The sequence below is a fragment of the Nyctereutes procyonoides genome, unplaced genomic scaffold (assembly GCF_905146905.1).
Source record: "Nyctereutes procyonoides isolate TBG_1078 unplaced genomic scaffold, NYPRO_anot_genome, whole genome shotgun sequence".
Lineage (NCBI taxonomy): Eukaryota > Metazoa > Chordata > Mammalia > Carnivora > Canidae > Nyctereutes > Nyctereutes procyonoides.
The window spans coordinates 12,713,730-12,740,673 of NW_026575140.1; the positions used below are offsets into that span (position 1 = coordinate 12,713,730).

General features: G+C 52.3%; 1 protein-coding gene across 2 annotated transcripts; it reads right to left on the reverse strand.

Annotated features, from left to right (window-relative positions):
- Nucleotides 1-8,669: 8,669 nt before the first annotated feature.
- On the reverse strand, nucleotides 8,670-22,785 carry LOC129496650 (C-type lectin domain family 18 member A-like). 2 transcript variants are annotated; one of them, XM_055304811.1, is made up of 12 exons: nucleotides 22,424-22,785; nucleotides 21,793-21,884; nucleotides 19,470-19,709; nucleotides 14,949-15,046; nucleotides 14,435-14,556; nucleotides 14,193-14,300; nucleotides 13,526-13,618; nucleotides 13,046-13,152; nucleotides 12,342-12,471; nucleotides 11,944-12,040; nucleotides 11,011-11,102; nucleotides 8,670-10,507 (listed from the first exon to the last, which is right to left on the reverse strand). In XM_055304811.1, exons 1-12 carry the CDS (start codon nucleotides 22,536-22,538, stop codon nucleotides 10,470-10,472), a joined length of 1,332 nt encoding a protein of 443 aa, XP_055160786.1. In that variant the 5' UTR covers nucleotides 22,539-22,785; the 3' UTR covers nucleotides 8,670-10,469. The 2 variants fall into 2 exon arrangements, with proteins under 2 accessions (XP_055160786.1, XP_055160787.1); XM_055304812.1 differs by lacking the exon at nucleotides 13,526-13,618.
- Nucleotides 22,786-26,944: the final 4,159 nt, after the last annotated feature.

Consider the following 26,944-nt stretch of genomic DNA (forward strand, 5'->3'; position numbering starts at 1 on the left):
CCCCGCTGCCTCCTGCTGGCCCCCGCGCGCCGCCCCCGTGGGCGAACCCTGGGCTGGCCGCGTCCGTCCGCGTGGCCAGGGTGGCTCTAAGCGGGAAACCGAGCCAGCAGCTGGCCTGGGGAACGCACACCCCACTGGCCTCTGGGGGCGGCGCGGGGCAGCCAGAGTCCGCTGGACCCACGCTGGGGAGGGCTGAGGCGGCCAGTTAGGCAGCATCCGAGCACCTGTCACGGCAGATCTAGCTTCTGGGCTCTTCTGCTTTGGTGTTGGCTCCAGAGAGCAGCTCCACGCCCCTGGCAGAGGGAGCCGACCCCACACTCAGTGCTCAGGGCCTGGCACTCAGCAGGTGCCTGTTGTCTGCGGAATATGCGAATGGAAGTCCATTAAGTGAATTCCGTTTTTTTTGTTGGGGTTTGGATCAGACCCCAGAATTTTGCTTGTGACTTCGAGGCCCCTCCCTGACCCCAACCCCTTTCTTCCTAACTCTGTGATCATCATCTGTGGTCCACTGGGGCTGCCAAGATGGTAACAAACGTGAGCCCCCTCCTTTTCCTCAAGACTTCATGCCACACAGACGCCAAAAGCAGTTACTCAGCACGTGCTCTCTTGCAGGAAGGAACAGGAGACTGGCCACAGTGTCCCCAAGGCCCTGATGATCCAGACCGAGTGTTTAATGGGGAGGAAGTTGGCAATTTATCACCTTGGCCTTTCTCTTCTATTCATGGTCCAGATTCATCTACTCGAGGGCACGTCACCCTAATGCCCGTGCTCCACGGTAAATGCCTGCACTTCCACTTTGTCTTCTTTTCTGTGTCTTTTCTCCTGGCTTATCTTTATACTTGTGGTCACTTTCACATTCGCAATATCCAGAGGGGACAAAAGTCACACCCATGTCTACCATGCAGAGCACAGGCACTTAGAAATACTTGCTGTGTCCAAGATAGAAGGCACAGCATTGAAACAAGCTTGCCATTCTCTCTGTGCTAACCATCATCACTATCCCCTAAAAATAAGAATACTGAGTGAGATGTGATTGCCCAGACAGGAGAGAATGCAGAAACTTAAATCATTCTCCCAGGGCCTTGATCACAGGTCAAATGGGAAAAACGATTCAAGGGCCACCCAATTGCCAACCGTGGACTAATTATCACAAGCAGACTAGTGGAGTATCTGGGAAGTTCACCATCAATGGCAAACCATGTCCACATGTGTAATGGGCATCTTCCTGGGCACCTGCCACCTGTAGCCCAGAGTAGACAAGCCTGGGGTCATGGCTGAGCCCCAGCCCCATTCAGGGACTGTATTAGTCAGGATTCTCTAGAGAAACAGAACCAAAGGAGTTACATGCAGAAAGAGATTTATTGGGGCACGTGCATGACTCAGTCAGTTGAGCATCTGCCTTTGGCTCAAGTCATGATCCCAAGGTCCTGGGATCAAGCCCTGTGTGGGGCTCCCTGCTCAGAGGGGAGCTTGCTTTTCCCTCTCCTTTTTTTTTTAATTAAAGATTTTATTTATTTATTCATGAGATACGTAGAGAGAGAGAGAGAGAGAGGCAGAGGGAGAAGCAGGCTCCATGCAGGAGCCTGACGTGGGACTTGATTCCGGGTCTCCAGGATCACACCCTGGACTGAAGGCAGTGCTAAACCGCTGAGCCACCGGGGCTTCCCCCCTCTCCTCCTTTCTTGTGCTCTCTCTTGCTATCTCTGTCTTTCTCTCTCATTAAAAAAAAAAAGTAATAAAATGTTAAGAAAAAAAGAGATTTATTTTTTAAAAAGTTAAAAAAAGATTTTATTTATTTATTTGACAGAAAGAGAGCAAGCATGAGTAGAGGGCACAAGGAGAGGGAGAAGCAGGCTCCCCGCTGAGCAGGGAGCCCAATGTGGGACTCGATCCCAGGATTCCAGGATCATGACCTGAGCCCAAGGCAGACTCTCAACCAACTCAGCCAGCCAGACAGCCCAAGAAAGAGATTTATTATTTTTTTAAGATTTTTAAATTTATGATAGACATAGAGAGAATGGCAGAGGGAGAAGCAGGCTCCATGCCAGGAGCCCAACGCGGGACTCGATCCTGGGACTCTAGTATCACGCCCTGGGCTAAAGGCAGGCGCTAAACTGCTGAGCCACCCAGGGATCCCAAGAAAGAGATTTATTATCAAGAATTGGCTCACACAATTATGGAGGCTGACAGATCTCAAGATCTGCAGTCAGCAAACTAGAGATGGCATAGTTCCAGTCCAAAGACCAGCAGGCCTGAGACCTAGGAAGAACCAAAGTTTCAGTTCAAGTCTGGAAGCAGGGAAAAAACGGACGTCCAAGCTCCATGGCAGTCAGGCAGGAAGAGTTTCCTCTTACTCTTGGGAAGGTGAACCTTTCCGTTCTATTCAAGCCTTCAGCTGATTGGATGAGGCCCACCCACACTGGGGAGGGCAATGTGGTTTACTTAGTCAAACCCTTCAAATGTTGATCTCATCCAAAAACACTCTCACAGACTCACCCAAAATAATGTTTGGCCAAATCTCTGGCCACCCCATGGCCTAAACTGAAACATAAAATTAGCTATCACAGGGGTCAAGCACCTGAAGCAGAGTGGAAGTCTTTGCTCCATATTCATCTCTTGTAGAGGGACATGCCATCTTGCATTCCCAGGCGGTGAGTGCCTGATTGTGAAACACAGGTGGGATAGTGAATGAACAGGAGTCATGATAGTGACAGCAGATGACACAAGGACAGGAGACATCAGCGGTCAGGTGGGAAGAAAGCAGAAGATGGAAACAGACCAAGTGGAAGGAAGGACTAGAATAAGGAAAGAGGAGAGAAGCAGAAGGGGGTAGACGTATGGGACAGCTGGTCTCCAGCGTTCCCTGAGCCGACTCCCAGATGTGTCCATCCTGAATTCATCAAATGGACACAGGGTAGTTCACTTATTTTCATAGAGCTCCCAGGAAGAAAGGAGGAGTCATTGTATCATCCCCAACATTGAAATACTGCAACCAGGAGCCAGAAATGATTGAATCCCAACCATCTGTCAGACGTTGTGCTACAAACTTCACATCCGTCATCTCAGTGCTCACAGAAGCCTTGCAGGGTAGATGCTCTTAGTAGCCCCATCTGGCAGTAAGGCGTCGGTGCCCGGGGACAGGTGGAAAGCAAGCTGAGAGGAGCGGTGGGATCCCAGTCCCCTGCCTTGCAACCACTACAGTGTTCCAAGAAGTCAGAGGACAGGGACGCCGGGTGGCTCCATGTTTGAGCATCAGCCTTCAGCTCAGGGTATGATTCTGGGGTCCTGGGATCAAGTCCTGCATCGGGCTCCCCACAGGAAGCCTGCTTTTCCCTCTGCCTGTGTCTCTGCCTCTCTCTGTGTGTGTCTCTCATGAATGAATGAATGAATGGATGGATGGATAAATAAATAAATAAATAAATAAATAAATAATAAATAAAAATAAATAAATAATACAATCTTTAAAAAAAATAAGTCAGAGGGCATACTTGAAGGGACCCAGTGGTATCAGCTGGAAGCAGAGTCTGGTTCTGTCAGTGCTTCCAGGCTGCACCATCAGGTTGCTCTGTTGCCTGCTCTGCCCCGCATAGAATCCAAAGAGGGGGTGAGAACCCGGGTGTCAGCATGAGCGGACAAGGAGAGCGCAGTAGGCCCTGGTCCTGGGAGGACCAGGTGGCTCCTTGCAGGGGACACCAGTCATTCTTCTGGCCACTCGGCATCTGAGCCCCCTTCCTGTAGTTACAGGTATCTCCTAGCTTTGAGACAGAAACTGTGTCCCAGGAAAGAAGCCGAAAATGCCCCTTTCTGGCTCCCTTTCCAATCTTCCTTGCTCCTGGGGCCTGAACGTGGCCCCTCCCATCAGACCCCAGTGCCTGACTTTGAATTCGAGCTGTCAGCAATAGATGGTGGCAGCAGCAAGCTGTGTCCCGCATTCAAAGGTGGTGGCACTTCCATCCCACGTTGGTGACACTGACTGTGGCATCTGTGCCCGGCAGAGGAGGTGGGGTGTCTTCCAGACCTGATCCTCTGACCTTACCAAGAGCTCCTGTATTTTTGGCAAATTCCTTCTCTGCTTGGAGTCGCCAGAATCAGTTTCTGTTGCTTAGAACAAGAACCTTGATTGATGCAAAATAGGACTGGGCATGGAAGGAGCAGGAAGCCCAGAGGGAAATGGGAGTGATCTAAGGCTGGCAAGTGGCCAGGGCACGGTGACAATCCAGCCAGTATTAAGGGACAGGATACCGGCAGCCCAGGGCATGCCATGGTGAGACAGTTAATCCTGCCGTCCCCCAGAACAAAGTGCCCCTCAAAGGCAAGGCTTTGGGGATTGGCAGCTCCTGACATAGAAGAACGTAAAGTTTACTCCCAAGTCAAGGGCTGCTGGTCAGAGGGTTGTGCTAATGGCGCCACACAGCTTAAAGGACAGAAAGACAAGCTCAGAACCCAAATGCTCTGCTCTGGGCATAGTTAGAAAACTGGGGAATTTTTATACATCGCAGCTACAAGGACGAGAGAAAAGGAAAACCAATCTTTTTTTTTTTTTTTTTAAGGAAAACCAATCTTAAAACTTGATCAATGGCTATAAAATGACACCATCAGGGGGGTGCCTGGATGGCTCAGATGGTTGGGCGGCTGACTTTTTTTTTACACCATTTTACTTTATTTTATTATTATTTTGTTGCTTACACCATTTTATTTTTCCTTTTTAAAAATATTTTATTTAAATTCAACTTGCAAAAAAAAATAAAATAATAAATTCAACTTGCCAACATATAGCATAACACCCAGTGCTCATCTCATCATGAGATGGGCATTTGACTCTTGACTTTAGCTTGTGTCCTCTCAGGGTGCTGGGGTCGAGCCCCACATCAGGCTCCCAGCTCATCAGGGAGTCAGCTTGGGATTTGCTCTCTCCCTCTGGCCTCTCCTGCTCCACTCCTCTGTCTCTGTCTCTCTCAAATAAATAAATAAATCTTAAAAAAAAAATGACACCATCATGTGGCCTCACACCCTTGGTAGTTCTCTAATTGGAAAAGACCAGAGAGGGCAGTACCCGTGGCCCAGCGGTTTAGCACCGCCTTCCGCCTGGGGTGTGATCCTGGAGCCTTGGGATCGAGTCCCACGTCAGGCTCCCTGCATGGAGCCTGCTTCTCCTTCTGCCTGTGTCTCTGCCTCTGTGTGTGTGTCTTTCGTGAATAAATAAAATATTAAAAAAAAAAGACCAGGGAGGGGAGGGCACAGGCCATCAGAACAGGACTCCTTGGGCAGGGTGGGCACCTGAGTGGTTCAGTTGGTTAAGTGTCTGACTTCTTCTGCCTTCGGCTCATGATCCCAGGGTCCTGGGATTGAGTGAGTCCTGCATCGGTCTCCCTGCTCCTCGGGGAGCCTGCTTCTCCCTCTCTCTCTGCCTACTGCTCCCCCTCCTTGTGCTCTCTCTCTCTCTCAAAGAAATAAAATCTTTAAAAAAAAAAAAAAAAGGACAGGGGGGATCCCAGGGTGGCTCAGCAGTTCAGCTCCTGCCTTCAGCCCAGGGCGTGATCCTGGAGTCCCGGAATTAAGTCCCACATCAGGCTCCCTGCATGGAGCCTGCTTCTCCCTCTGCCTGTGTCTCTGCCTCTCTCTCTCTCATTATCTGTGTTCTCATGAATAAATGAATAAAATCTTAAAAAAATAAAGGGACAGGGCTCTTTGGGAAGGTGGGAGACTTAGGTACAGCTCCCCCTCCACCACCACACACACCTACCCCGATGGAGCCTCCCTTCCTGGCAGAAACCACCTCTTGGGCGTCCTGAACATCCTGGAGGCAGAAACTTGCCAGCTACTTGCCAAACCCATGCCCCTCTCCTGGGTGCATGTCTAGGGCACCCTTCCTCCCCTCCCTCACCGTTAGGGTGCTACGTGGCTGATGGGTGGCCAGTGCACACGTGCAACTGTGGCCGCACCTTGAATTTCCTTAAACAACACCCCCCCCCATGACTTGCCGTGAAGGAGACCCCTTGTGTCCCCTACCCAGTCACCTCTCCTTTTCCCCAGAGTGAAATAACCAGTCAGACCCCTGTAGGCCCCAGGGGTCAAGGACTTCAAATCCAGAAGGAGGATATTGAATCACCACAAGAACCAAGAGAACTCACTAATTTATATTGGCTGATTTAACTGGCAAAGTGATCAGAGAATGGATTCTGAGGCTGGAGGAGAGGGAGACAGTGAGGCGAGGCTAAGGGACTGATGCTTAGAACTCCGTGGGGCCAGTCTGAGTAGCTGGGGTGCTTCGAATGGTTCGCTCTGATGGTTGTGATACGGGAGAGCTGGGTTCTTGTCCCACGGAGTCGAAGAATGTATGTCGGGGACAACAACAGAGAGTGAGCAAGCGAGAGCAGCTTATTAAGCAGAGACAGAGAAAGCTCTCAAAAGTGAGAGGGGTCCCAACAGGGTTGCCACTGAGGGCTTTATGGTCTTTTATAGGAACCTGCCCAGGGAAGTTGGTAAATTTCTTGTCAATATCAGGGTGAATATTTAGAACAAACATGGTGGACTTATAACTATCATAATAACAAACAAGATGTTTCTTTAAATTATTTAAATTATTATGAGCCCACACAAGGTGTTCCCTTCTCTCTGGTTGGTATCTCCTCCATATTTCTCTACATCTGGGATTTCTGTGAGCCTAGTCAGATAGCCCAAGGCCTTGAGAGTCTTGGTTTGAGTAGGGACTTTTTTTTTTTTTAAGATTTTATTTATTTATTAGAGATACAGAGAGAGAGAGAGGCAGAGGGAGAAGCAGCTCCATGCAGGGAGCCCGATGTGGGACTGGATCCCAGGTCTTCAGGATCACGCCCTGGGCTGAAGGCAGCGCTAAGCTGCTAAGCCACCGGGGCTGCCCAGCAGGGACTATTGATAACACCTCAATGACATATTTCTGGGATTACCTAGTAGCCCTTAAAGGGGATTCTCCCTAACGTTTTGGAGCTAGGGAGCCAGGTGTATTTTTTTCTGTTTTTGCTCTTATCTCTGTTTTCTTGGAATGGGCAGGAGCCTGACTCTGAGGCCTTTCCTGTATCTTTCCCTGCCTGGCCCCGTCTGCCCCTAACTGGTTCCTACATCAGTTGCTCGAAACCTAGACTTCACTGTGGCCAATTAATCTTGGCTAATAGCGAGGAAGAAGGAAAATGAGCCCAAGACCGACTGGCATTGACTAGCCACCAGGCCCAGTTTTAAGCACTTTACTTATTTCACAAATTTACTTAGTTAACAGGTGAGGTTTAGATGGTGTTCTGTTGATGAAGGAATCAAAAAAATTTGGGCACGAGCTGTTTTTACTGCAGTCTCAGGCTCTGGTCCAGACACTTCTGTGTACCAGCTCGGTTTATTATCATCTTACAGGAGAAGCACAGGGGGCAGAGAGGTTTGCCTGGGACTGGGGGAGCGGGGGGGGGGTGTCCCAGCATGGGGGGCGTGGAGTGGGAGTGCTAAGACCCAGACAGGTCCAGGCCCCGGGCTCTGGTCTCCTGCAAGGGGATGCGGTAAGCGGCAGAGCCTGTGCAGAGGCAGGCGGCCTGCCGTAGGGCTCGCGCTCTTGGCCACTGCCAGGTGTTCCCCACCAGAGCCTGCGTCTGAAGTAGCTGGAGAGCTTGTTAAACAAACGGGGGCACCTGGGTGGCTCAGGTGGTGATCCCGGGGTCCTGGGACCGAGTCCCGCATGAGGGACCGCTTGGAGCCTGCTTCTCCCTCTGCCTGGGTCTCTGCCTCTCTCTCTGCGTATCTCTCATGAATAAATAAATAAATAAATAAAATTTTGCCTAAAAGCAAAAAACCCCGAAACAACCCAATTGATGGGGCCTCACCCTCACCAGTCAGTCGGCTGCGGGCAGCCGAGAATTTGCTTTTCTACCTCCTTCCCTGGTGACGCCAGTGCTTCGGGCCACTCTCACCTTCCTCCGCTGGGATGGACTTTTCAGGTAAGACCCATCCCCTCACCTCCGCTCACCTCCACCCTGCGAGGGCGTCTTTGCCAGCACGGAGAGTGCATGGGCGGGAATGGCTCACTGTGGGAAGGGGGGGCTGCCCTGGAGGGGAAGCTGGGGTCGGGATCGGGCGGCAGCAGGTGTCGGGGGGCACAGGTGGGGCTGCTCCGGGATGCTCTGCAGTGCCGGACAGCGGCAGCGGGAGTGTCTACCTGGCCTGACTTTGCAGCAGAATCTGGGACACTATTTCTGACTGCATAGACCCTCTGCCTGGCCCTCTAACTCTCCCTGTGGATCCTGTGACCAGGGCTTGTGTTTTTTTGTTTTTTGGGGTTTTTTTTTAGATTGAGGTGAAATTTGCATAAGACAAAGGTAACCCATTGGCTGGCACTGGGTACATTCATAGTGTTGTGAGAGCACCGCCTCTAAGTTCCAAAACGTTACTTATTCCAAAAATATAACCCAGACCCATTGAGCAGTTACTCTCCATTCTCCTGCCGCCTCTGGCAATCCCCAATAATATGTGCTCAGTTTCTCTGGATTTCCCTATTTTGAGTATTCCATGTGGATGGAATCAGACAATATGTGACCTTTTGTGACAAGCTTCTTTCACTTACCGTTTTCAAGGTTCATCCAACATGTAGCATGTATCAGTTCTTCAATTTTTTAAAAAGATTTTTATTTATTCATGAGAGACAGGAGCAGAGACACAGGCAGAGGGAGAAGCAGGCTCCCTGCGGGGAGTCCCATGTGGGACTCGATCCCAGGACCCCAGGAATCATGACCTGAGCCAAAGGCAGATGCTCAACCACTGAGCCACCCAGGTACCTCTCTTCATTTTTTTTTAATGGCTGAGTAATATTCTACAGAGCGTACACACCATGATTTGTTCGTCTTCTCATCCACTGGTGGGTGTTTGGGTGGTTTCCACCTTTTTGCTGTTGGGAATAACTCTGCTGGGATCTTTGTGTATAAGGATTTGAGTACTGGTTTTCAGTTCTCTTGGGTACATACCTAGGAGTGGAACTGCTGGGTCAGATGGTAGCTGTGCTGAACTTTTTGAGGACTCACCCAACTGTTCACACCAGCAATGTATGAGGGTTCCAGCTGGTCCAAGTCTCATCAACATTGTTATGGTTTGGGTTTGTTACTTTTTTTTTTAAGATTTTATTTATTTATTTATTTGGCAGAGAGACAGAGAGAGCACAAGCAGGGGGGAGGGGCAGAGGGAGAGAGAGAAGGAGACTCCCTGCTGAGCAGGGAGCCCAATGTGGGGCTCAATCCCAGGACCCTGGGATCATGACTTGAGCCAAAGGCAGACGCTTAACTGACTGAACCACCCAGGTGCCTCTATTGTCTGTTTTTTTTTTTTTTTTTTTGTAACAGCTGTCCTCATGGGTGTGAAGTGGTGTCTCATTGTGGTTTTGATGTGGATTTCCTAATGACGAGTGATGTCATGCTTTTTGGCCATTTGCATAGCTTCTTTAGAGAATTATCTACTTATATCTTTTGCTCATTTTTAAATCACTGTCTTTTTGATAGCTTCCTTTTCTGCCATGATGAGTCAGAGCTGTTTCTATGTTTCTGTTGGTTGCAACCATAATAAAATTGGTGGCTGCTATGCTTGGCCCTGTCCCATGGTCCCACGTCACACTCCCACCTCCAGCCAGCAAAGCAACTCCATGTTCACACATCACAGTGTACAAATGGGTTGGGGGTGCTTTCTGGGCCCTAATGAGGGCAACTCCCAGTCTTCACCTGCCCACACAGGTGGGAAATCCCCACTGTAGGGAGAGGTAGGAGACAGAGTCATGACATACCCCTGTTCAGATAACCACAAAGGAAGCAGGAACATGTAGGAGCAGGCATAGTGAATACAGGGAGAGGGTGCAAGTGGAAGCACAAAGCTGACAGAGGCAGTGGTGAGAAGAGCTGGAGCAGGAAGTTAGGGATGCAAATAAAGCTTCTAAATCTGTGTGTCATTCAGGGACTCAGGCCAGAAAACTTCCAGAGGGTGGTCCGGGTCATGTGGGTGAGCAGGGACGGGACTGGGGTGCATAGCGAGCCTCAGGCACCTTCTGGTCTTCCCAGGATCGTCCTGGATTGACTGAGTTCCCCTTCAAAACAAGTGGTCACAAATCCAGCTGATTGATAATTTAATCCTTTGTGGGGTGCACCCTGGGCAGTGAGAAATCTCCATCCGCCCCAGAGGGTCGGGCACACACAGAAGAGAGTGGTCTCTTCTGACTGCTGGCCCTAGCTCCTGTCTGGGTGCCTGACACCCATCTTCCCAATCAGGAGCTGCCTGAGGGGCCCCAGCTGCCCTCCCCCTATAGCAGACACCTTCTGGGCCTGGCTGGTACCCCCGGCCTCACTTCCTGTGGGGGCTGAGACCTCTGTGCTCATTGGGCTTGCAGTCCTGGCTTGGCCCCTGGTCCAGACAGGTGGGCAGATGGGCAAGCAGGACTGCATATCCAGGTGCTGGCAGGGGAGAGGCACAGCCAGGTTTCAGGGCCCCGGGTCCCACCGGGAAAGGTGCTCCTCAGCTGGAAAGGAAGCCGAACAGAGAGAGGGTCAGTGGCGGCTCAGGTGATCCTAGGATAGGGACCTTTCTGCAGTTGGTCCTGATGGTTATGTTCCTACGTGGAGCTCCAGACCTTTCCAGCAGAGGCTGCTGGGGGCCAGTTCTGTTCACCTCTGTTCCCGGCCATAGTTCACTGGGCTCTAGGGAATCAGGGAACACGGTGAACCCAACAGGTCCCTAAGTAGTAGCATTAGTGACAGGAGGAAAGGACCTTGGAGAAATCCCCAGCCTGGCTGTATTCCAGCCCTGCCGCCACGTGGACACGCTATGTGAAGCTGGGCTTGGGTCTCCTCCCTGGGCCTCAGGGGCCCCCAGGCACAACGGAGCCCTGAGCAGGACTCCCCCGAGGCCCTGTGTGCTCAGACACGTTCCAGGTCTGGGAGCTGGATGCCTAGGACCTGGAGCGGGCCAGCAGGACCTCAGGGGACAGTGGCCAGAAGAGGGGAGCTGTGAGAGGGCCCTCACCAAACTGGCAGATGTAACGGTTTCGGGTTTTACAGCGCTGGTCATTCCAGTTGAAGGCGGCTGACGCCTGTAGCTCCACGCAGTTGCCAAACCTGCCAGGCCGAGATGTTGGGTGCTCAGCGTGGAGGAATGAACTTAGGAGTCTGGGAGAGGCTTCCATCTTCCCCTCCGGAGGGCCGTCTGTGTCTAAGAGCCCCACCCCACATTCGAGGCTGCTGGGATCCAGACCCACGCCCAGGCTCCCATGCTTGGTCCTCAGGCCTCTGCAGCTCTTCTCAGGAAAGCTGGGGGCGGGGGGCTCTCAGCACACCCCCCTTCTGGGCAGCACTCCGCCTACCCGGTGCCAGCACTCATCCATGCCAGCGGGGGTGGGGTGGGGCCGTACTTGGAGCAGACAGGCCCATGCTCTTCCTCCAAGCAGAGGAAGGTGCACCTGGGAGCCGGGGGGAAGGCCGAGGTCCTCTAACTGCTAGGGCAGGGGCCTGGCTGCCAGCGACCAGCTTGAGGGATCGTGGGCCAGATTTCTGGAGCCCTTGGTGGCCATTGGTGGCCACACAGCCTGACTTCCTCCACCCCTGCCCCTCCTGCCCTGGGCCTTCCTGGTCTTTGAAGACCAGGGTATAGGGCCACATAACCAGAAGGCTGGTGGGAGGATTGCTAAAGACCATCAGGATCGGTGTGCTGACATAGGCAGAGAGCATGGTGAGTGAAGGGGTGGATGGATACCAGAGGGATGGAGGGACAGCTGAGGGGACAATGGATGAAGCCTCTGGAGCTCCCTCCCAGCTGGCACCCGGGCACTGGGGAAGGCCAGGCTCTCAGGGGACTCAGCCAGGCGACAGGCTGGGTGGAGGTTCTTCAGTGGTGTCTGAAGCCTCCACAAATGGGCCCAGGTGAGAATGAGCCCAGGCAGGGAGGGCCCCCCAGACTCACCCCTGGTTGTCAGGCTGCCCAAAGGCAAAACTGGTGAAGGACTGGTGTTCCCCGGTGGTCCAGCGGAATGAGTCCTTGGTGGTCTTGTAGGTGAGCCCTGGGCCACAGCAGCTGAGTTGGCCCCCCAGCCCGGGGGCCCCACACGGAGCCCAGGCTCCTGACAGGAGCACCCTTGCCTTGGAGCCCGCTGCCTAATGCCCTTTCTGCTGCCCGCCCTTAACCCCCTTCCCTGCTCTTCTGGCCCCCAGTGCTTGCCTCTCTCTCCCTTCAGTGTTCTCCCCGGGGAAGGAGGCTGCCAGCCCCATTCTGGGCCCCCAGCCCTCACCACCCCCTGACTGTCTGTGGGTGGGTTTTCAGAACCCAGATTCCTGCCCCCCCCCAACCAGCCAGGCACTCACCGATCCAGAAGTTTCTGGTCTCAAAGTCATTGTCCGTCACCTCGTTGGTGGTCTCCAGGCGGCCGAGGTAGAAGGCAAGGATGTCCTGCACCTTCTGGCTCTCAATCTGGGCTAGGACCCCGCCCTTTGCCTGTAACCCCCACTCCAGGTTGCATTGGCAGTGCCCCAGAGCTCAGGCCAGCCCTTCCTGCCCATCCTGCCACCCCGCTGTGACCCGGGGCATCTTCCCCCCATCCCACAGCCTCCTGCTTCTTAGATTAGGGGCCCCCTCCCTCTTCCCTGCCTGCATCTCCTCTCTCTGGGTAAGGGGCCCCACACCGGCAGGGCCCTGCCCTTGGGAGGCTTTTGCTGCATCTGTTCGGTGTCCTAAATACATTTGAATTGGTTGCCAACATTAACACTCGGGTGATGCTACTGAAAATCTGAATTTCTGATTTTCTTGAAAAATCCCAAGTTCTGGCCTCCCTGAATTGGGACACTTGCATGGTAGGTAGAGCTGAATCAGGACGGCTCCTTAATTGGGGGTCGAGCAGTGCCTCACCCCTGGGTCCCTTGGCTTATTAAGTGACCTCCTGGCTTCCACAGGCCTCTGATCCTGCTTTATGCTAACCACCAGAGTCAGGTCAGGAGAAATCGAAGGCCCTCCATTAAGACCCTCACTTGAGCCCCTGGGGATCCCTGGGAAGGCAGGGGTCAGCCGTCACCTGGCATTTCATCTTGGCTCCATAGTAGGTGTCTGCCTCCGAAGACACCATGAAGCAGTCTCCATCGATCCTCAGGTCACAAGTGTGGAAGGGGAAGTGCACCTTGGCTGGGAACAGGGGAGCCTGACTGTGTGTGGGGGGACCTCAGACTCCTTAGGCCTTCATCCTGCCGGTGAGCTGTGCTCTGGAAGCCCCTTCCTCTGACCCCCCTCCCCAAGCTCGAGAGTCCTGTGCCGGGGAAAGTGTAACAACTAACAACCAGCTTGCTCTCTCTTGGGAAAAAAAAAACCGTTCCTAGCATTTCCAGTTTCTGTGATGTAAGTACCCGCCACGGTCAATTTCCAGCTCCCAGGGTGACGTCACCGACCAGGGAGTGGGGGACAGAAGCCCAGAGTGGGTTCCTGCGAGCTGGTCTGAGCCGGACCGGCGCCCTGCTGGCAGAGGGGGCGGTTCATGGGGGGACCTTGGGGCAGGACTCACTGGCACACCGGGCTCCCCCATAGCCGACAGCGCAGACGCAGGAACACTCCTCCTCCCGGAACCGGCCGTGCACGCACTGCCCGCTGCACCGCACTGCCGGGCGGTGGGGGTCGGAGCTCAGCCCGCAGCCCGGTGCCGCCCCTCGGACCCTCAGGGTGTGGGGAAAGGCCGGGGGACCAGAACACCCCTCAGGGACGGAACCCCTCAGGGACGGAACCCCTCAGGGCTTCCGCCGCTGCCACACTGAGTGTCTGGTTCAGTCTCCATTGTAGAGAGAAGCAGGCTGGGCCTTGGGGGGTCACCGGCCATGGTCACAGAGCTGGGAGGGGGCAGTGGGACCAGAGCCCACTCCTAGATCCTGCTGACGTCCTCGTCCCGCCAGCCCGGGGCCTACGGGCCAGCTCTGGTTCCGCTTTGCCTCCCCCACAGCTCAGGGTCCGCAGGCCGCGGCGCTCCCCCTGCAAGTGCCTGGTCAGTACCACGCGCTCCCTCAGGACTCCCCGAACACTCCGGGCGAGCGCAACACGACCCCTGGACCCGCCACGCAAGAGTGTGTGGCCCTCCTCGGCCCCTGAGGCCGCCTGCCCGCCCGGGCCCAGACTCCACTCACTGGGAGCCCCCACCCCGCCCCGGGGCAGCGGTGACCTGGAGCTCCGGGTGCCCTCACCTTGGCAGTATCTGCCTGTGTAGCCGGGGGGACAGTGGCAGTGGCAGGTGCTGATGTTGAGATGTCCGTGGTTCTGGCAGCTCATGCGACATGGGTTCCTGGGGACCTCTGGTCAGACGGGGATGGACGCTGAGAGGGGGCCTCCCTCAGGCGGGCCAGGCCGATGCCCCCCCAGGATGCTGCCGCCCTCCTCGAGGATCAGCACGTGGGGTCCCAGCAGGAGGCGGGCGGGGGGCGCTTACCACACAGCCCTCCTGCGTGGTCCCAGGCTTTGAAGCAGCCGGAGGCGCGGGCCGTGCAGAGCGAACACCAGGAGCCCTTCCTATAGGGGACGATGGGCTTCCCGTTTGCCTCCCAGTTGCCTCTGTGAGAGCAAGCACCAGACGGCTGCTAGGGCCCGGCCTTCGGCTCCTTCTGGCCCATGCGGAGAGTTAGGGAGCTGGGGGACACAGAGGGACATCCTAGGAAAGGACAGATCGCCTCCAAATAATACTAAGACTCGGTTCTTCCACTGGGCAAAGCAGAATGGTGCTGCCAAGGAAGGGCGTTGGAGGAGAAGCCACATTCTGCTTGGCCGGAATCTGGGGGGCTCCCCCTTCCTCACCCTCTCCCTTTCCTCCTTCCCTCTCCCCATGACGGTATGGACCAAGGGGTAAAGGCCTTTGAGTGGGTGGCTGAGTGTTCCCCTGGGTGGAGGCACCCCCACCCTCCAGCCCAGCGGTGGGTGGCAGGGTAGCTGCCATGGTGGGGGCTTACCCGGGAGAGTAGGCACAGACAAAGGCTTCCATCTCTGCCTGGGCCCCAGAGCACCGATGGCGCCCACAGCCCAGCTGGCTCGAGGTGGCCCACACAAGCTGCGGGAGACGCAGTGGCTCAGAAACCCTGTCACGGGCCACCCCCACTCCCAGTCTGAACCACCTGGGTGGTTCAGTTGGTTAATCGTCTGATTCTTGCTTTTGGCTCACATCATGATCTCAGGGTTGTGAGATCAAACCCTGGGTCAGGCTCCAAGCTCAGCGTGGAGTCTGCTTGGGATTCTCAGTCTCTCCCTCTCCCTCTGTCCCCCCCACCCCCACCCGCTCTCTCTCTTTCAAATAAATAAATAAGATAAAGTCTTTTTTTTAAACAAAGGGCTATTGAGCTGGTTTTGAATCTAGGTCTCAGGAGACCCTGCAGGCAGGGATGAATTAGCTGAGGCCACTCCAGACAGCCAGCTCTCAGCCAACACAGCAGCTGACTGCACTTGCTCATGGGCCTGCAAAGACCAGAAGAACCTCCTCACCGTGCCCAACCCAGTTGGCAACCTACAGAAGCATAGGATGCTAAACTTTGGGGTAGTGTGTCATGCAGCAAAAGCTATCAGGTACAGGTCTCTGATAGTACTCAAAACTTAGTTTAAAATCTTAAAATCGGTTACAGCTTGGAAACAGCACCAATAGTCAATACATGGGAGTAGTTAAGCAAACTCCCTGTAGCACTCAAAATGACAACTATGAAGTAGGGAGACATGGACACATGTACCCAATAATTAGAGAACATACATTCTTTTTAAGAATGCATGAAACTTTTACAAACATTGACCCTTTACTAAACCACAAAGCAAGATTCAACAAAGACCAAAGGAACAATAGCCCATGGGCTGCATTCTCTAAATTCAATGCAATAAAATCTCAAATAACTTAGAAGTATGGAAAGGTTGGGGCACCTGGGTGGCTCAGTTGGGTAAGTGTCTGACTCTTTTTCTTAAAGATTTTATTTATTTCTCTGAGAGAGGCAGAGACACAGGCAGACAGAAAAGCAGGTTCCCTGCAGAGAGCCCAATGCAGGACTTAATCCCGGGACCCTGGGATCACACCCTGAGCCAAAGACAGACGCTCAACCACCGAGCTACCCAGGCATCCCTGGTGTCTGACTCTTGATTTTTGGCTCAGGTTGTGATCTTGGTATTGTGAGATTGAGCCCCATATTGGCACATGCACACACACACGCACACACACTCTCTCTCAAATAAATACATTTTTTTAAATAAATACATTTTTTTAAAAGGAAAAGAATAATAGGAGAGGAGAGGAAAAGGATATCGATGAAACAAGATGAGCCATGAGACCATGAGTTGATAGTTAGAGATGGATGATGGGTGATATTATTCTGCCTGCTTTGTATATGTTTGAAATTTTCTATAATATTTAAAATTTGTGACCAGCAAGATCTAGTCTCTTTGTAGCAGCTTTGTCTTTACATCCAAAAATTATTAATGTATTGCATCACTTTAATAGTTAAGGAAAAACCATATGATTATTTCAATAGATGTAGAAAAAACATTTGATAAACCACAAGACCTGTTCATGCTTTTAAAAATTCTTAACCAAAAAATAAATAAATAAAAATTCTTAACAAGGGCACCTAGCTGGCTCAGTCATAGAGTGTAAGTTTCTTGCTCTTGGAGTCATGAGTTTGAGCCTCAAGTTGGGTGTAGAGATTACTTAAAAACAAAACCTAAATAAATAAATAACCCCTAACAAACTTAGACTAGAAAGAAATGCCTGTAAGCTGATAAAGGCAATATTTTTAAAAGTTCCTATGAGAGAATTGGGAGCCAAGCATAGGCTACACAGTTTTGAACAATAATAATAGTATGAAAAAAAATAATAGTATGGAGAATTTTTGTTTCAAGACTTTTTTTTTTATAAAGCCATAATAATTAAAACATGATTTAGGCAGGGATAAACAAAAAAGGCAACAGAATAGAATCAAGAACTCAGCAATAGTCCAACGGGCAGATGTAGCTTGGTGTATAACTGAGGTGGCATGATGAGTCAGTTCGGGGAAGGATCTAATAATTAACAAAAGGTGCCCATTTGTGCATGTGTGTGTATATGTGTGTGTTTAAGATTTCATTCCTTTATTTGAGAGAGAGAGAGCACAAGCAGGGGAAGCATCAGAAGGAGAGGGAGAAGCAGGCTCCCTGCTTGGTCCCAGGACCCTGGGATCATGACCTGAGCTAAAGGCAGACACTTAACCAACTGAGCCACCCAATCAATGCCCATCTGGAAAGAGATCAAATTAAATTCCTATATCACACCTTGCATGAAAAATTCTAGGTGGCTTAATGATGCCAATATGAAAAAGGAAAAATTTTAATTTGGAAGAAAATCTATTTCTGATGTCAGAGTAGAAAAGGATTCTTACTTTCTTCTTTTTAGGTGGGGGAGGGGCAGAGAGAGAGAGAGAGAGAAGAGAGAGAGAGATGGAAAGAATCCTAAGCAGGCCTGGGGCTGGATCTCACAACCTTGAGATCATGACTTGAGCTGAAAGCAAGAGTCAGACACTTAACCAAATATGCTACCCAAGGGCTCCTAGAAAATTCTTTTTTTAAAAAAGATTTTATTTGTTTATTCATGAGAGACACAGAGAGAGAGTGGCAGAGACATAGGCAGAGGGAGAATCAGGTTCTCTGAAGGGAGCCTAATGTGGAACTCCATCCTAGGAGGATCGTGATCTGAGCCAAAGGCAGACGGCACAACCACTGAGCCACCCAGGTGCCCCAAAAATGATTTCTTGAACATAATACTACAAACAAATGGACTATACATTTAAAAAATTGAGAAAATGGTTTAATTAATATTAAGATCTTCTAAAAGATTGATCTTTTAAAAAATATAACATAAACAAGGAAAAATTACAAGCTATATGCTAGGAAAATATATTTATCAATATGACCAAAAAAAAGTAGAAAGAATATAGAAAGGATGCTTAAAAATTAGTAAGAAAAAGATGTACCATGTTATAAAAATGGGCAGGGGGTATGAACAGATAATTAACAGATTAGGAAATATGCTCAATTTCAAGTTAAGTGCAAATTAAAAATCAAGTAAGGAGGCATTCCACAGCCTGGAGTAGGCCAAAATCCAGAAGCCTGGCAATACTGAGGCAGTGAGAACTGACTCATGGGTGGGTATACAGTTGGAACAGTTACTTTGGCAATAGTTTGTGAACTCCTAGCTGCCTGCTACGACACAGCCGTTTGCCTTCCAAGTGCATCCTAGAGAAACACTAGACACATATGCACAAGAGGACCTGAGCTAGTAGAAATAATTCAGCCGCCTCTACATTGCAGTTCATTCATAGTGAATCACCCCTGTGTATCTGAATCCAGGGAAGTAAATCTTAGAGACATGGTCTGGGTGGTACATGAGACACACCAAGAGAGCAATCATATAGGATTCAATAACATACGACCCACCTGCAAAAAGAGTAAAGGTATCAAAACACTTAGACATGTAGTAAAGGTAGTAAAACATGCTTTGGCTTCTGTCTGTGTTTTTCAGCGCTGTGCCCTAGCACCTCAACAATGGTAGGTATATAGAATAAACCAGAAGAAATGTCCTTGGGAGGGATCCACCTGGACTTCAGAAAGGCCGTCTCTGGGGAGGGACAGAGGAGAGGACAGGAGTAGGGCTTTAGTTTTGTCCAGTTGTTTTTCTTAGAGGATGAGAAACAAATATAGTTAAACATTTACTAAATCTAGGGAGTGGGTAAAGAGAGTCCATTATTTGATTTATGTTTGAAATAGTTCATATTTAGGGGCACCTGGGTGCTCAGTCGGTTAAGCATCTGCCTTTGGCTCAGGTCATGATCCTGGGGTTTGGGGATGGAGCCCACATTGGGCTCCCTGCTCAGTAGGGAGCCTGCTTCTCCTTCTGCCCCTCCCCCTGCTTCTGCTCTCTCTCTCTCTCACTTGCTCTGACAAATAAATAAAATCTTTTTTTTAAGGATTTTATTTATTTATTCATGAAAGACAGAGAGAGAGACAGAGGGAGAAGCAGGCTCCATGCAGGGAACCCGATGTGGAACTTGATCTCGGGTCTCCAGGATCACGCCCTGGGCCAAAGGCAGGCGCCAAACCACTGAGCCACCAAGGGATTCCCTAAATTTTTTTTTAAAGATTTTATTTATTCATGAGGGACAGAGAGAGAGAGAGAGAGAGAGGCAGAGACACAGGCAGAGGGAGAAGCTGGCTCCATGCAGGGAGCCCAACGAGGGACTCAATTCCGGGTCTCCAGGATCAGGCCCTGGGCTGAAGGTGGCGCTAAACTGCTAAGCCAACCGGGTTGCCTCTAAAATCTTTTTTTAAAAGAAATAGTTCATATTTAAAGCTGAAAAAAGGAAAACTATACAAATCAGAGGGAAAACAACCACCAAATTTTAAGACAAATTTTAGCCCTTCTGAGCTGACCCCAGTGGCCCAGGGCCTTGGAGCCAGTGCCACAGCCTCACCTGAGTGTAGTGGGTGCAGGTGGCATTGTGGGCACACTCGGCTGCTGAGTGGCTGTACCACTGCCCCTCTGCGAACCACAGGCCCACCACGTGGATGAAAGACGCCGAACCTATGGGCAGCAGCTGCACGTTCCAGCCTACTTGCTGGGTGGCTCGAGGTGCTGATGCAGGGCTTTGGGTTGGGGCACCACAGAGGGCTGCCCTGGCCTGAGCCCATCGGGCCAGGCTCTCGCTCCAGTCCTGGGGGCAGGACAAAACAGAGATGTCAGCAGAGACCTTTGGGCCAGGTCTTAGGGATCCAACTCCCCCCTCACCAAGGTGTGGGTTCATGCAGAGAGCACTGGACGGGGAGTCTTGTTTCCTCCACTTCTCCAGGGGCCAGGGAAGGTCAGACTGGACCTGCAAGGGGCTCTCCAAGAGGTGTTGGTAAAAGCACCAGCGATATCTGGACACCTGACCCAGAGCTTGGCTCTACCTGGGACTGAGAGCTTTGTCCTCCTGACCCCCGTGTGGGTGCCCTTTGGCCCTGCTTAGGCTCCAGCCCGAGAGGGGTGGGCGTACCTGAGGGAGCAGTCCAGCCCGGGTGAGGGGACGGGCTTCTGTGGTAGTGTTTCCTGTCTGGTAATGTGAGCCCTGGGCAGGGCCCAAGCCTTTCAGACTGGTTTTATGTTTGCCATTAGGTAGGTACGACTGCCCTAGCCACTGTCAGAAAGGCTTGCTGGCTCCCACTGGCTTGTCTTTGATGCAGAAGGCCTCAGCAGCCATGCTGCTTTTGTCCTGTTCCCTCCCCCGGCCTTGGAGTGTGTAGGGATGCCAACAGGGAAGCAGGACCAGAGAGGCTCCTGGCCTCAGGGCTTTGGTCCCAGCCAGCACGGTTCCCTGGATCGGCCCTAATCTTCCCTTCCCACCCACATACCAACAGATTTCCCCTTGAACCCCCACTACCACCCAACAGTCCCCCCTCCTCTTAAATGAGGGGCTCAGCCATCAAGAAGACTGGGGTCACCCCATCACCACACCCTGGGCCAGCCAAGCCACTCATTCCAGCTGTGTGTCCCCTAATCTCCATGAGACTCAACATCCTCAGCTGTAAACCGGGGACTGTGAGATAAGGGTAACATTGTCCTGGGGAGTAGAAGGGTGGACAGTGCTGTGCTCAGGGCCAGACCCACAGTGGGCTGGCAGGGGGCTGTTGTGATTTTGTCTCTGAGGAGGAGTGGAGCCGCAGCAGTGGGGAACGCCTGGGCGGCCCCTGCACCATCCTTAGAGCCCTAGCCTCCTTGGGGTAAAAACCCTAGAGGCCCGGAGAGGTGAGGGAGCTGAGTGGTAGGGCTCCATTCTTATTTTTTATGAAATACTGTTTGTTTCTTTTTAAGATTCTATTTATTTATTCATGAGAGACACACAGAGAGAGAGAGGCAGAGACACAGGCAGAGGGAGGAGCAGGCTCCATGCAGGGAGCCCGATGCAGGACTCAATCCCGATCCCGGATCCCGGGATCACACCCTGGGCCGAAGGCAGACGCCCAACTGCTGAGCCCCCCAGGCGTCCCAGAAATACTGTTTTCTAAGACTTTGGCCAAAGAGGCATGACAAGCATAGGAACTGCGGCCCGGAGGGTCGGGAGCACCTCCAGGCCAGGCTGGAGCTGGGAGCAGGGGCATGGGCTGTGGCAGCCAGGACCTGGGCCTGACCAGAGGCAGAGAGCCGGGAAAGGGGGAGAAGTGACCCCTCCCGCCCGCGCGCCCCACCCCCACCTCCTGGGAACCTGACCCGGGAGCTCTCAAGGTCACCAGCCGGAGGAGTGTATGGGAGGCAGCCATGGGGAACCCTGTCCACCCCCACACCGTCCTGCCCTCCCTCCTGGGACCCGGGATGACACTGCCAACCCTGCAGGCCATTCAGGGTGGTGGGAAACCCTGCATGTGTCCCCCCCCCGTCCCCCCCCCCCCCCCGCCCCAGGGAGTGAGCGGGGGAGCCTGGAGGGCCCCTCCTAGCCACGCAGAGCACAGGGAAGCCCTGGGTCACACGCCCCTGGGCGGGATGCTTCTCCCTCGGCCTCCTGGCCCCCATCCTGCTGGGACCCCTTTGTGGAGTGCCTCTTTCCTGCGGGCTCCTTCCCTGTCTTCTGGTCTCCAGGGCAACGGGATGGGATGTGAGGAAAGGCCGAAGGACTGCCCTTCTGGGAAGCAGCCTGCGGAGCCCTAGCAACCAGGCCCGGTCCCCCCAGTGGGACCTCGGCGGGAGGGCGCCTGGCCCTGGCAAGGCCTCCAGGGCCTGCTTCGGGGTTGCCCCAGGCGCACCCACCGCCTTGGGGTACTCACCATTCTCTGCATGTTGGCTGCGGGGGGGTGCACCTGGCTGCGCAGGCGGTTGTGCAGGGAGAGGAGCAGGAACGTCTCCTTGCTGCTCAGGGCTGGGGTGGGAGACAAGGTCAGGCCCCCTGCACGGCAGGACACCCCCCTGCCCCACCCCTGTCCTGGGTGACCCTGGGTCAGGGATTTGCCACCGCAACTTAGAGGGCAGCCTTGCCCTTAGGAAACAAGAGCTGAAGTGGCCTGGGGGGATGGTGGGCCTCCTGGAGGGCTTGAGCAGAGGGCCCGCAAACAGAGCTGCAGGGGGGCGCGGAAGGCAGGTGTACAGGGGCCCTTGAGCTGAGGCTGGGGTGACAGGTGCATGGAGGGTCCGCCCTGGGGCCCCCAGCTACAGACTCTGGGCTGGCATTCCTTCTTGACCCCCAAGCCTGGGCCCATTCCCATTCATTCTGCACCCCCCCACTCCCAAACCCCCCTGCGTCCCAGCCTCCCTCAACCATCTTGGGTCCCTGGACGACCTGAGGGGGGCCATTTAAACCACACCAGCCTGGCCAGAGCTCAAGCCTGGGAACTGGCTTCTAGAAGCCCCCTAGCACCCTCTGCAGAGCTCACAGCCTCTCCTCACTCAGGGGCCCCTTACCTCCAGGTGTCGGAGCCTGTCCCTCCTGTAGTGGAAGGAGTTGCACCTCCATCCAGGCCATGCCGAGGAGAGCCAGGAGCAAGGGCAGCCTGGTGGAGGGCTCTGGCCGCAGCATGGGCCTGTCGGGCGCTCCGGGTGTGGCCCGGCTCAGCCGTCCAGCCTGCTTCCCAGGCTAGATAGAGCTATTCACAATCTCAAGGAGTCAGGCTGGACTGGCAGACAAAAGGGGGAGGCTGGTGAGTAATTGGTTTATCCAAAAAGCCTCCTGTCAAACTGGCATGAAGAGACAGCCAGCTCCAATCCCAGGGCTCCCTCCCTCCTCCAACTGAGGGCCTGGCGGGCAGCCCTGCCCACGACAACCAACCGAGCAGTGTGCACTGACCCTGTGGCCCCTGCTAATCATTGCAGGATTATTAGAGCCCTCGGGGAGCCCTGGGAGACCCCGCTGATTGGCCCGCAGCCCCTGCTAATCATTGCAGGATTATTAGAGCCCTCGGGGAGCCCTGGGAGACCCCGCTGATTGGCCCGCAGACATTCCAGGGCTGTGGATTAGCAAATGATGGCCGTGCCCTGCCTGGGACGGTGTCCTTCGGGCCGTTGGTAGCTCCAGTCCCAGGCCCAGGCCCAGGGCAGGCAGGCAGAAACTGGGCAAGACCCCAAGGGAGTTCTTCCCTTTCTTGGAAAGCTCGTCCCAACCCCCGGCCATGAATTAAACATAGGCTGATGGTAACCACATACCAGGCAGGTACCACTGGTGGGTGGGGGCACTGGGGTGTTGGGTTTGTAGAGGAAAGGGCTAGGGCTGCACCTGTGGGAGGAAGAGTGCCTTAGGACTCTGGGCAGTGTCTGTCTGGGCAGTGTGGGGGTGCTGAGCCCCAGCCCCGGAGTACCCCTCAACCCCACATGTCTGCAGGTCAGGAGAGGGCAAGGCAAGCAGAGGAGAGCACGTGATGCCCTTGGCTGACTGGAGTCCCGCTGGGAAGAAGTCAGGCTCTAGACTAACAGGCAGTGTAGCAGGAGGGCAGCAAATGGCCACAATGCTTGGGGACCTGGCTGAGGCCTACACAATCCCACAAGAATAAATTGGAACAGATCTGCACCGTGGCCCACGTTTCTTAGAAAAGACAAGGCTGTCCTGCAGGCCAGAGCCAAATGAAAGCTTATTCACTCACCGCAAAGGACAGCCTTGGAAGCCAACTACTTCCTCCTTCTGGAGGTTGTGTGAGCCCTGACCTGCAGGCCAGCACCCTCTCAGAGCCAGGTGTCAACTTCCAGGAAACTCTGCTGAGATGCAAGTGGGCTTGGCTTCTTGGGGAGAAACACTGATGGAAAGTGGGTATGGTTATGGGGGTGGGGAGTGGGGGCGGGGGTGGGGGCAGGCAAGGGACCCCTAAGCTGACATGATACCCAGGGCCTCAGGAGTTTCATCTCCCTCAAACGGACAGCCAGACAACATCAGATTCATCCTGCCTGGGTCCTAGCAATGCTTAGTGATAGTGACATTTCTCTACAGAGCTCACAAAACACAACCATACACGTGACTTCACTGAATTGTCACAACAACACTGGGCATAGCAGATGCCGTGCCATTTAGTAGCTGAGGAAGCTGGCGCCCTGCGTCTAAGGGACCTGGCCTCAGGTCACCTGGTGAACACGGGGGTGCCCCAGCTGATCTGGGGTTTCTGTCTTCACACTCCTAGACTCTGGTACAGATCTACTTTAATTTACATCGTGGCCCTTTGAGCTCAAATCCCATGGCCCTGCTCTATGAGTGGGAACAAAACCCAGTTCTTGCTCCTGGGCTTCGAAGAGAAATGTGGCAGTTCTCCTGTGTGGCATGAGGCCAGGTACAAGGGACAGGTAGGAAAATATATTTTGAGGTCCGGGGTGGGGGATGACTTTTGAGGGGCCCTAGCTCACTGCAAATGGAGGCCTAGGTGAGCCAGGTTGAGGAGCTGGAAGAGGAGGACCTGAAGGGATAAAACACCAGACCACCGAAGACCTGGTTCTAACTGAGACTCTCTGTGTGACCCTGATTGTCACTTCCACGCCTGGGCTTCCTGGAGTGAAGCAGGACTTCACTAGCCAGGGCACTGTACTTTGCTTCCCATGACATTGCATCCGGGCCTAGGCTTTTTACGGGAGCCTGCTGAGTGTTTGGGGTGGGTGTGGAAGAAGGGGCACCTCCCTTCCTGCATGGCACATTTGCCCAGGAAGCAACTTCTCTTCGGTTTCTATCACTGTCAATTGGTTTTATCATTCTGAATTTCGTATAAACCATCTCCTAGGATATGTACACTTTAAGGCCTAGATTCCTTTACCCTCCATGTCTTTGAGGTTCATCTATGTTGTGGTCTGTTTCAGTAGGTTGTTTTTGTCGTTTGTTTCTTTGTTTTTTAAATTTGTTTTTGAGAGAGAGCGTGTGTGCACATGCACATGAGGCAGGGACAGGCAGAGGGAGAGGGAGAGAGAAACTTCAGCAGACACTGAGCTCACAGAGGAGCCCAACGCTGGGGCTGGATCTCCCAACCCTATTATCACTACCTGAGCCGAAACCAAGAGTCAGATGCTTAACTGATTGAGCCACCTAGGTGCCCCTGTTTGTTTGTTTTTGGTTGCTGGTAGTAGTTAATTATATTTTCATTCTCCTGTTGAGGGACATTTAAGTTGTTTGAAGCTTTTGTTTATTATGAATAAAGCTGCTTATCGACATGATTGTACAATTAAAAAATTTCTTTTAATAAACAACTACAGGGATCCCTGGGTGGCGCAGCGGTTTGGCGCCTGCCTTTGGCCCAGGGCGCGATCCTGGAGACCCTGGATCGAATCCCACGTCGGGCTCCCGGTGCATGGAGCCTGCTTCTCCCTCTGCCTATGTCTCTGCCTCTCTCTCTCTCTCTCTCTGTGTGACTATCATAAAATAAAAAAAATTAAAAAAAAAAATAAACAACTACAGGGGATCCCTGGACAGCTCAGCGGTTTAGTGCCTGCCTTTGGCCCAGGGTGTGATCCCGTGGTACTGGGATCGAGTCCCACACCGGGCTCCCTGCACGGAGCCTGCTTCTCCCTCTGCCTCTGTCTCTGCCTCTCTCTCTGTGTGTGTGTCTCTCATGAATAAATAAATAAAATCTTAAAAAAAAAAGGTATCATACCAAAAAAGACAACCCATGAAATAAAAAATTGTGAAAGCAGATTTAGTAAAAATTAAAAAGTTTTGGTTCTCAAAGCCATCACATGAAGATGAAAAGAGAGGCCTCCCACTGGGAGAAAATATTTTTAAATACTATCTCTGGTAAAGGACTTACATGCAGTACTCAAAGACACTTACAACGAAACAATGAGAAGATAAAGGACCATTTTAAAAAATGGGCTGAAGATTTTAATAGCTATTTCACACAGAAAGATGTATGAATGGAGAAAAACACATGAAAAGATGCTAAACATCGTTAGTCACTAAAAATATGAAAATTAAAGCCACAATGAGATACAATTACATATCCAGGAAAATGAGAATAGTCTAAGAGATAGGCACTCCCAAGTTTTAGCGAGATGTAGTGAGATCAGAAATTGCATATATTGGCGGTGGCAATGTAAAAAAAAATGTACACTTTGGAAGAGTTTCGCAGTCTCTTAAAAGTTAAATATATGGTTATTGTGAATCCCAGAAATTTTGCTTCTAGTTAACTGCCCAGGAGAGACAGACACACACGTCCATACTTGGCCCCAAGTGAGCGCCGCAGCATTCTTAACAGCCCAAAGCTGGAAACAACCCACGGGTCCCTTGAATGTTGAACTGATAAACTGTGTGTGGCCATAATATAGAACCAGTCAGCATTAAAAGGGACCTAGTGGGGACCTAGTGGGGTGGCTCAGCAGTTTAGCGCCGCCTTCAGCCCTGGGCCTGATCCTGGACCCGAAATCGAGTCCCACGTCGATGCATGGAGGCTGCTTCTCTCTCTGCCTGTATCTCTGCCTCTTGCTTTCATTGTGTCTCTCATGAAAAAATAAATTCTTAATAATAAATTCTTAAAAAAAAAAAAAGGGACCTAGCTTCCCTCCCTAAGCGTTATTGAGCTATAATTGACAGTAATGGAACAAGTTTTTGATTCGTGCTGCAACACGGATGAACTGTAAATGTCTTCAAGAAAAACGAGTAAACTCACACAAAAGGTGGTATATTGTGTGATTTCATTTATAAGAAATGTCTACAAAAGTAAATTTCTAGAGGCAGAAAACATATCAGAGGTGGTCTGGGGAGAGAGTGGGGCCAGACTAACTATAAAAATTCATGAGAGGGTGGCCTGGATGGCTCAGTGGTTGAGCATCTGCCTTTGGCTCAGGCGTGATGACGGTGTCCTGGGATTGAGTCCCCCAACGGGCTCCCCACAGGGAGCCTACTTGTCCCTCTGCCTGTGTCTCTGCCTCTCTCTCTCTCTGTCTCAAATAAATAAATAAATAAATAAATAAATAGATAGATAGATAGATAAATAAATAATCTTTAAAAAAATTCATGAGTGAACT